The sequence below is a fragment of the Silurus meridionalis genome, chromosome 17 (assembly GCF_014805685.1).
Source record: "Silurus meridionalis isolate SWU-2019-XX chromosome 17, ASM1480568v1, whole genome shotgun sequence".
Classification (NCBI taxonomy): domain Eukaryota; kingdom Metazoa; phylum Chordata; class Actinopteri; order Siluriformes; family Siluridae; genus Silurus; species Silurus meridionalis.
The window spans coordinates 16,034,996-16,045,889 of NC_060900.1; the positions used below are offsets into that span (position 1 = coordinate 16,034,996).

The 10,894-nt window shown below is 35.2% G+C and overlaps 1 protein-coding gene across 1 annotated transcript; it reads right to left on the reverse strand.

The window, feature by feature from the left end:
* Positions 1-1,326: 1,326 nt before the first annotated feature.
* emilin3a (elastin microfibril interfacer 3a) lies at positions 1,327-5,313 on the reverse strand. Its single transcript, XM_046871758.1, has 4 exons — positions 5,059-5,313; positions 4,560-4,679; positions 3,694-4,379; positions 1,327-3,524 (listed from the first exon to the last, which is right to left on the reverse strand). The coding sequence occupies exons 1-4, from the start codon at positions 5,205-5,207 to the stop codon at positions 1,597-1,599; spliced, it is 2,883 nt and encodes a 960-aa protein (XP_046727714.1). The 5' UTR covers positions 5,208-5,313; the 3' UTR covers positions 1,327-1,596.
* Between the last annotated feature and the right edge of the window lie 5,581 nt (positions 5,314-10,894).

The following is a 10,894-nucleotide window of genomic DNA, read 5'->3' on the forward strand; positions in this document are numbered from 1 at the left end:
CTTTATATGAAAGTGTAAGCTTGGTTAGCTGGCGTAAACACAAAAAATAGAGGAAAAGCAGTAAGCAGTTGCTTCTCTGAAGTCAAGACTGATGTTCTTTCTTATTGACCTGTTAAAGAAACATCTGTGTGTGCTCCAGAACACCAACCTGTGAAACGTTTTGCTATTATTGAGGTAATCTCACTACTTGATTAATTAATCTATTGTATTTCTTTACTATCTCCTGTCTCCTCATTATGATTGTTGAACAAAGAAAGATATAGTTTTTCCCTCCACCTGGCCTCTGAATGTTTATAAATTTTTGGGGAAATGACTACATACTGAAATCTCTTTGAATTCATCTTTGTCCACTAGAAACTTAAATGTTGTTGTTCTTGACATCACACTCTGAAAAAAACTGTATAGAATGGCCAGAAGCTTCTTCTTTTTCTTGGTTTGCCAACACCAAGCTGTTGTTGTTTTTTTTGGTACCATGTTTGTTTGAAATCATTTCATTAGAATTCGTCTCATGTTGGCCCAGAGGCCTAATAGATTAAGCATAAGCTGTTGCTGCTGAAAATGTGGGTTTGTGTCCCATTGGGGTCAACATTAGGCTAATGTTTTAAGAAATCGCACTTTGGGGCGAAAGAGCACTAAGATCTTACCTTTTGCCTGTAGGTCCTTAATACTGCTTGTTATGCCTATTAGGCTTGCCCAACTGAAAAGATGCATTAGAGTTATCTGTGATTCAGTGCACAGCATCAGTTTTGGGTCTTGCAACATGCAAATTCACTGAGCAACAGATAATATTTATTTCATTTATTTGTTATCTGCTTCTCCTGTATAAATGGAAACATTTCCTCCCACCATCTTCCTTGAAATAAACATTTACTGCCAGTTACTTATTTATATACCTATCTTGTGTTATGTTTGTTTTGGCTCAACCTGTAGCTGACTATTATCAGGTTCAGGTAACCATGTAAATGAGGTCCTTGAGAACAAGATTGTGGTCTTTTTCATGTACACAAGGATTCTTAGATATTTTCACATGTGTATTGAGTTATTTGTCTTGCTATCATTTTGAAATGAATATCAGTCAAACTGTCCAGTGATGTTTTCAGTATGGTGTACTAGAACACTGCAGTAAGTTGAGAAAATGAAAGTATAAAATGTATACAAGTTTCCATCAACAGCTGTACTTTTCAAATCAATTCCTTATTTATTTCCTTGTTTTAGTAACACCACATGTGCTATGAATATCTAACAAGATGTTTCCATAGTCATTTCCACGTTATTCTAAAACATTGCATTATTTCATTTTAAATTTAAAATACTTTGTTTCAATATAAAAACTTTTTTAAATAAAAATGACAGTATAAAAAGCGAAGAAAAAAGTCGAAGGACATTGTAGACAAACATTAATGTTCAGTGTCTAGTATTACAGACTTCACAGAAACAAAATGGACCATAAAATTTCAATCAGTACAAAAAGTATAAACAGTATATATAAATTCCAAGAACTTAATTTAGTAAAAATTAATTAAATATGCATCTTAGCCTTTGTGTAGCATTTAAATATATTTCCCTATATTATGGAGATTTCCAGAACTTTTTATCTTACACCTCTGTGGGATCTATAAACTGGTCACCTCTAGGTTTATGTGGTTCATCAGTGTGTTGTTTTTCCCATTGCTGAGTTACTGGCATGTATTGATTCCCTGTTAACCCAGATGCCTTAGTGCAGTTTTTTATGCCATCTCTAAGCGCAGATAGCTGGAGGGAATGACTGACAAGAGTACTGTTGACCTGGGAAAAATATCCATCTGAATGTTTCTCTAGTTCTCCTCGGATCACCTCCAAGTCTTCAGACAGCTGTGACAAGCCACCACACTGACCTTCTACTAGGGCCACACGTCCCCCTACATCAGTCACCTCTTTCTGGACTCCCAGAGCAGTTGAGCGACAGGCTTGGAGCTCAGAAGCCAGTCTGCGTCGTAGATTCTGTAACTCGCCTTTCAGACGAGTTAGCCTCCTCTCCCCAGCACCCAACATAGAGGCCTGCCGTCCAACTAATTGCACCACACCTTTAACCTGCTGTGCGAGCCTTTCCTCTCGCTCGTGCCAGGTAAGGTTAGTTTGTCCAACTTCGTTCACCACTTTCCCAAACGATTCTTTTAGTCCACAAAGAGTGTGATTTACAGAGTGCATGCTTACTTTCAGCAGGGTTACCTCACCTTGAAGTTCCTTGTCTTCTTCTCTCTCAGTCAGCTGCATGAGCAATGAATTTAAAGTGGCATTCAAATGGTCTAATCTTTCTGTCTGTGCATTGAGCTGCCCATTTATTTTTTCATGTGTTTTCTTGTCTTTCTCGTCAACAGTTTTTACTGCTGCAGCATATCCTGTAAGGACTGGTTGTTGAGCACAAGACGAACTGCAAACAAGTTCAAGAGATTTAATCTGCTTCTGAATAAGGTCAAGATCCACCTCTACCTTGTCTTTGAGGGACTTGACTTCTGTGTCTAAAGTGGGGACTGTAAGACCTTCAAACAGAACTGGAGAAGTAGTATTACTCAGTTCCTCAATGGCAGCCAACAAGCGAATTTCAAGCTCCTTAACCTTTTCCTCCACCCAGTCATCTGGGATTCTAGCTGTTCTTCCACCAAAACTTCTTTGTTGCTTCTCTGTTGTATTCAGAAGTGACTCCACATAGGCCAGTCTACCTTCTATCATACCTTCTACATGGTCCTTGTGGCCACCTAATACAGCTTGAAGGTGCACCTGGGACTGGTTTAAACCATCCATTGACTGCTCTAGAAGAACCACCCTTTCAGTCATACCAGACATTGCCATGCAGCAAGCATCTTCAGGTTCTAGAGATTGGAGCTCAGCATAAATGGTTGCAAGCTCTGTTTTTATGGCAGTCATGCTACCATTCACGACCTGCTCTAGCTGTTCCTGCCCATCTGTTAGATGTTTCTTGCACTGGAGCTGTACCTCCATTACCCGATCCTCACAGCGCTGCTCTGCAGTGTCCACACGCTTGTCAAACTCTCCTAGGACCGCTCCTCCTACCTTACTAAACTTGGTCTCCAAAAGTGCCTCCAGGGCTTGTTTAGAGTCTGTGAAATTCACGGCCTCACCAGATAACCTTTGCAGGACATCCTCATGGTCCAGTACTGTTTTTTTTAACTCCATAAGATCTGTGTTCTTAGCCAGTACCTCAGCATGCAGCTCTGCCACCTTTTCAGCCAACTCACCCAGGTTTGGGAACTGACCTATGGCATCTGAGCCCTCTAAATCTGGTGCTCCCCCAGGCAGGTCTCCAAAACCAATAGTCATATCCTGAGATGCAGCAGCTATGGGAGCTGGAGCTGCAGATAGAAGGGTAGAGATCATGCGGTTTGCATCTTCTCGAAGTGAGGCACGTAGGTGGTCTTCTAAGCCAGTCACTTTAGCACGAAGTGTCTCAAGACCAAGAGAAATTCGTTGCACATCTTCTTCCATCTGATTTAAACGTTCAACTCTGACACTGTTCTCTTCAACAGCTGTGGTGTAGAAATGCAGAGAAATTGTTAAAAAAAAAGGTAAAATATGAATCTAATCTAGGATAAAGTAACAAATAATGACCTGTCACACCTTGAAACTACAGAATTTCAATATTTTATTTGTTGTTTGAAAACATATATGTTAAAGTGTTTAAAAACTTAATCTCACCCTGATTTGGTTCACTGTCACCTGAAGATGCCTGGGTTTCAGGAACTGGCTTTGTCTCTGCATGTGAAATAGATTGTTGTTGATCTGCAATGGAATCCTGGTAGTTTGTTACTGGTCCCTGATCCTCTAAAATGTGATCAATTACAGAATCTTGATCTCCGGTCAAAGGATTGTCATCTTCCAACACTGTATCTGGATGATCTGTTTCAGGCACCTGATAAGTCTCATATGAACTATCTGGATAAGATGGTGCAGCATTAGGGCCTGGATATTCATCCATTGTGTTAGAGGGGGGCATGTGTTGATTCCAGAGGTTTCTGTTATAGATGGAATGAAATGGAGGCATTGGACCTTTGCTAAAAGAAACTCGCTCTTCATTGGCATTTACTGGTCTATTATAAGATGGTATATGTCCTTTGAAGGCAGGCATTGGGCCCTTGAAAGGTGGCATAGAGCCTTTGTAAGAAGATATAGGACCTTTCATTGCTGGCTGTGGACCTTTATGAGATGGCATAGAACCTTTGTAAGATGGCACATAACCCTTAAAAGGGGGCATTGCTTTCATTCCATAAGCGGTGGGTCCAATGTTACAGCCAACGCCAGTGAAGCCAGGACAGCAGCGCCACTCTAACTCAGTCATTGTCTTGTGTGCAACTTTAAACATTGGCTTGTAAAACATCCGGTACCTTTGAAAGTAGGTGTGATATTTTAATGTTAGAACATGTATTTTCAATATGTTAAACATAATATAAATAAATTAATGAATGAATTTTCTATTTATTTATTTATTTATTTTTCCAAGCAAGTAAAGTGACCAATAGTCATATTTGTGGTATTAAAAAATGTATTATTGTGCAATCACTTACCTTAGTCCTGGACACTTTTTACCCCAACCACATTTTTTGTACTCTGCCTTCACATAAGGAGCTGCACCATTCTGAACAGTGTAAGAAACACTCTTTTCCACTACATATGCACAATGGTTTCTATAAGAAAAAAAGCAGGAGAATTAAAGCAAAACAAAATAAAATTTTATCATGTAAAAATGTCTATTTATTTCCAATATAAAAATAGGTGATACGTGAAAATAAAAATAATGCAATTTAATTGTTAACAAATGTAATAAAAAAGGAATAATGAATCTTAACCATATATATATATATATATATATATATATATATATATATATATATATATATATATATATATATATATATATATATATATATATATATATATATATATATATATATATATATATATTAGAACATTAGAATTAGATACTTCTGTGCTATATTACTAGTTACAAATTAAAGTAAATAATACAAAGAAGACACAACTTACATGTAAATTGATAATACTCACTTGTGTCTAGCAGTGGGTTTTCCAGAGTTGGCTCCAGAATTGTAAAGGCTGAACCGATTGGGTGTGGACTGGAAAGCCATGTAAGCATTTGCAGCAGCTATACTAGCACTCAAAAAAATGAGTGGTCTCAAGAAATCTAGCCACAGCATCTTCAGAAAAGTGATAAATCTAAAGAAAGTCAAATAACCACAAGGATGTTCAGGATCGTCCAACTGGTATGCAGTATGTCAAATGCCCATTTGTACTCAGTGTGTGCTGAAGGCTTCTGTGGTCTGGGCACAAACCCTTCCAACCACTAATAAAGGACTATGTAACCTAATTTACATAGTCCCACCCATAAATATACAACATTCAACATACAGAAGTGTGGCTTTTTTTTAAAAACCCACACACACGCACGCATGCACACACACACACACACACACACACACACACACACACACACACACACAGTGTAGATATATTTCACTGTTTGATTATTGTTATAATTTTTAATTTGTTACTTTCATTCTCTTGGTTTTACTTTTATTGAACTTAACTTTAACCACACTGCTGTGGAAAAACAAATAATGTATGCTTGTAGCTGGACAGAGAAAGGTACTGAAAAGACAGGAAACACAAGAGTGTATAGCTATTAGCATCTTTAAAAAGGTATTAAAGACAATATGACAAAAATAGCAGTAACAGATAGATCATTTCCACATAATGTAATTGGTGTAGAAAAAAAATTAAGAAAAAATAAACCAAATTTGTTAAATTAACATAGTGAATATTTTGTCTTTTCCAACTACATTATGCAATGGAATCTTGTTGTGTTATTATATAGTTATACAGTCTGGCATAAAAGCATATACTGGCACAGAGTTGTGGTATAAATAAGCTTGATGTCGGGTAAATAAGTCTATTTTAAATGCATTTAATACTCATTCGCTAATAAGACTAAAACTGTGATAATGAAACCCAAATTATTTAGACAGGAGTATTCTTTATGTTGTGTATAATATGTTAGCATGAGCCAGCTGAAATGTGTTAATTATTTACAGAAAGTAAAATATAATTGTAAAAAATAACTTTTTTTGTGAACATTACATGTAAGCTTAGCTGTTCTTAGTTTAGTTGTGGTTTTCTTTGTGGTGTGTTTGTGGTAAACTGTGAATTCTTGGGCCACATCTGGAAGTGACCGCTCAGACTGCTCAAGCACACGTTTAGTGTACACCACACCTTAATAACACCCCCCATCCTACCAACCCCCATGCCCTCATTAAACCAGCAGTCTTAAACACAACCCACATCTTTGTTTAGTTCCTAGCACAAGACTAATTTGTAGACAGGGTTCACTTTGTTTCTAAGACCTTTACTGCTACTGATGCAATGGATTTCTAAAAAAAGTTTCTTTTTTAACTACACTTCACATAGTGAAATGCAAACCTTTCATTCATACACTTAAATAAATAGAAAGTGTAATGTTTTTAAATAAAAATAAAAAAGGAAAATTGGCACTATAATGGGTAATTTCAGATACTGTATATGCCCTTGTAAATGGATATGTTCAATGAGTTTAGACTGTAGTGTTTATAGTTTAACTGTATGAAGTAACATTAATAAATATGTATAAGCAGTATCTAAATATCAGATGACTTGAATAATTTATTTTTACCCCACTTTACCTAAGAACTAAATTGAAATATACTATTTTAAAAAAAGCTTTATATTTAATATTATCAACATGATAATGTTGATAATATTAACAATGTCTAACAATGAAAAGACAACAAAGATGTATGATTTGTTGTATTTCAACAAATCATACATCTTTGTTGTCTTTTCATTGTTAGATGGAAGAATTACTTTAATTTATAACTGTTATTACCATCAAAAATAAAAATCATTGCATTTGTGGTGACGTTTGTTCATTATTGATTTGTAGAGCTTTTCAAATGAATACACATTAGCAAAGATTCTGCAGTTTTTCATTTATTAAATTAGCATCTCAAGGCATTTTGAACAGTTGTTGCAGTTTTGTTGCCAACATGTCAGCTGTCAAATTGTTTCAGCACTCTGGTTCTGCTCACACTCACCAGTTCACAGCTACGGTACACAATTTTTTTGTCTCTCTTTCATTCCCTGCCACCTCCACCCAGGAAATGCATAATACACCAACTGTTCAGGGCGATAATCACCTGCCCAGAAGAAAGGTAGGCTTTATTTCAGTGGTGGGCACAACCCATGTCCTTCAAATAGCTCCATGTCTAAATAGGGTGAGGTTCAATTTTCCTCCCCCTGACTACAATATGATCCTTGTAGAAAATGCAGCTAGTAAAATTTGTAGTACATGGATGTATGTATGTATGTATGTATGTATGTATGTATGTATGTATGTATGTATTGGTTCCAGCATGAGTGCTCACATCTGTTAGACTGTTAGGCTTGTGAAATGTTCCTAAATATGTTCTTTTATTCATCTTTCTTTTCTTTGTGTGCTCATTGTTTCCCCCACATCTCTGTTTGTACATGACACAAACTATCCACATTCCCCCACTAACTGTAAGGTTCCTAAAGTCAGCTTTGTGTTTGTCTAAGCAGAGCTGAAGTGTTTGGTGTGGAGTGTGACTGAAGACTATTTGTCAGGATTTAATTCAGGCTGCAATCCTAGAGCAAAAATGGACCATTCGTATGGCCATTCCAAGATAAATATAAATATGAAAATAAAGCCTAAAATATATCCTATAGCGTAAAATATAAAAAAATATTTTAACACGTGAAAAATGGTATAAAGTACAGTGCATGTGTAAAACTAAATAGGTAAAGACATCAACATGTTTTCTTAAACATCAAAATCAAAATGTTATTTGTCAACCTCTATGACCGTGTATCCATATTGTTTTCTACACTAAAACCATTTTCTTTTACATGTGATCTATAATAACCTTTGAAACCCTAAAGATAAAACAATTAAACATACAAAAAGAAACACTTTCCTGTAAATTATCTATACAAAACTCATTTCATTACTCATTATTAATATATAAAGGTAACTGATTTTAAACTATTATTTTACAAGCTATTGTTTTAGACTTATGGGTACTCTGTTATTAAAAAAAATTCAGGGTAAACTGTGACACACAGGTGACAAGAGGAACCATATTACAGAATAGAAAATGGCTACATCTGCTTAGTGTTTATCGAAATTCTCAGTATTTTCTCAGTCCAGTATCTTAACATATATTTATCATGATGTTGCCAGATAGAAAGTGAATCTTGTCCATGTCATGCATTTGCATCAGCTGCAGCATCTATTATATAAAGCAATGTGAATGAACAACTTTTGATTCTTGATCTTTGTTAACAGGTGGCCCATTCAAAGGCCAGACTGTAACTGTAACCAACAGAGGGTATTTAATTTCTCCTTGGGATGTGCAATGAAAGATTCCTTATACAATCAATTTATAAAGTAATTTTTGGTTTTAATGGAAGTATTGCCTAATCTGATTTTATTTCTCAGTCATGGAAGATTGAACTAAATCTTTCTTAATCTTTTGATTAAATTAATGTCATGAGGAAGAAACCTTTAAAAGAAACAGTCCTTAAAGAAAACTCATCCGATTCTGGGTGATAGTGTGATTACGAATAATTACCCATCTGCAGCTGTATACTATAAAGTCTAACAGTGTCGAGAATGATGAAAAGATCTTCAGAATAAGCATGAGAGCCTTTTTTTTTTTAGACTTTTTAGCTTTTAGTTCTGGTATTAAAATGATGTTGTTTGCTGAATAATGATAAAGACTTGAGCTTATACTGTTGTCAGTAAATGCAATCTGATCATCTACAGCAATTTTTAGGGTATCAGGAAGTTGAATAAGAAGGAATAAGAAAATATGAATATGCTAATCAATATGCTTTATTTGTGAAGATGAATGCAAACAAATTTATTTGTAAATTATTTGCAGGAGCATTTGCACAATTAATCTGGTATAATAAAAATCCCTGACTTTTGGTAAATTGTTTGCATCCTACTGTGTGTACATTTTAGCATAACTTAAACAGACTAATGCAAACATCAGTTGTTTAGCTCATATAATTTGCATTGTCTATTAAATACTAAAGTTGTATTTATAACTTTAAAATTTAAATTGCTTATGCATTTATATTCACAACATTCAACAGATGCAGGTCAGGTTAGCACCAAATGTGCAGAACTACAACGAGCGTCAGTCACTCCATAGCACCTGACCACAACACTCCCTACATCACTTTACTGTTACCATCCGAATCATATACATTTAATAATCATAAGACTTTTCCATGTCATGTATGTACATTCCCATATGAGCTTCCCTGTGTGATGTGCTTGGTGTCCATGAACATCTGGGTACAATGTAGATCAATATTCATAGCGAAATCTTTTGCTGATGCACATGATGTAACTGACACACTTTAGTTACTACATATTCAGAAAGCTTACTTCTAGTTTACTTCTGGCTGTCTTTTCACAAATAAGTAGGAGGAAGTTACTCAGCATTTAGCATCTAACATCCTTTATACACATTTCTTATACCACAGCTGGTGTTTCTTATATATATCTATATAATTATATATTATATATTTAATAAGCAAATGTGAAATAATGTGCTGTAACACTTTTTGCATGTAGTTTAAATGTAACTTTTATAGAGTTTTATAGTTGTTTTTTGTTTTATAGAGTAGCAAAGTCAAAATCAGAGTGTAAGGGATGGAGACAGGGGTGTTAGGGATGGAGATTCTGCCAATTCTAAAAGAGAAGCCAGAGAATAAGATTTACATAACAAATAACTGTGATGCCTGACTCCATTATCACAAAAATACAATAATAATTCTCTCAGGTAATCTGTATTTAATGGGGTGAAACTCAGTTCATCCTGAACAAATTTGGATTAGAACTTTCCATACACTTCCTTTCTTCATTCTACTTTGCATTTATTTTCCAATTAAAAATATAAATTATTACAGGTGTAGATTACCGACATAATGCGGTTAATGGTCAAACACGATGCCCCTGCTATCTATCAGTTCATTGAAAATGAATTGATAAAATAACACACACATTATCCAACCTAGAATAGACCATCTGTGCTCTGCCCCACCTCTCTGCGCCCTCAGTGTCTCTACTGCAGCATCCAGTATTACACACTTTAAACCAAATGATATTATTTTGATGTTGCTTCTGTTTTGCACATCTATATATATTTGTACTATTTTTACTAATACTTTATCATAATCTAATATATTTTCTCATATTTTTTCTTATTTTTCTTTATTTTCTCATATTTTATATTTATAGTCCCTTTTTTCTAATGCACAATTTTCTGAGCAGCTGATAAGGTTTACATTTCACTGAAGGTTTTCTGTAAATAGCCAATTTGATATATATTGAAATATATCTACATTGATTTTTTTAATGAAACCCACAACACAATTAAACAGTTAAACACTTGACAGGGGCCTATATATTTTAAGACTCCATTACAAATGCGGGACAGATCGCTTTTTGTTCATTTCGTGAAGACCATGAGATTTGAATTGCTGGAACTTTAAACAGTGATAGTGCACACCCCATAAACTGCTCTAAGGGGGCTTGTTACCATCACACGGGAGGACAACTTTAAAATACTAATCAAAATGCTAATAGTCTGACAATTCCCAACTGGGATTTAACCTTAATTTCATCAAGTATTCACAGAAAGTGGTCCTATGACATAATGTGACTAGCTTCAATTAGGCAATTAGGTTTTTATTCTCTGCTGTCTCCTCTGTCTGGTTATAGCATTTAAGCAAATAATTTGTAATCCTATTTTGCAGT

Excerpts from the sequence above, each read along its gene's own strand:
- emilin3a (XM_046871758.1), bottom strand. The coding sequence starts at position 5,207 with ATGCTGTGGCTAGATTTCTTGAGACCACTCATTTTTTTGAGTGCTAGT. Across the intron at positions 4,680-5,058 it reads AAACCCACTGCTAGACACAA|AAACCATTGTGCATATGTAG; the intron begins GTGAGTATTATC and ends TTTTTCTTATAG. Across the intron at positions 4,380-4,559 it reads AAAAAGTGTCCAGGACTAAG|GTACCGGATGTTTTACAAGC; the intron begins GTAAGTGATTGC and ends CTACTTTCAAAG.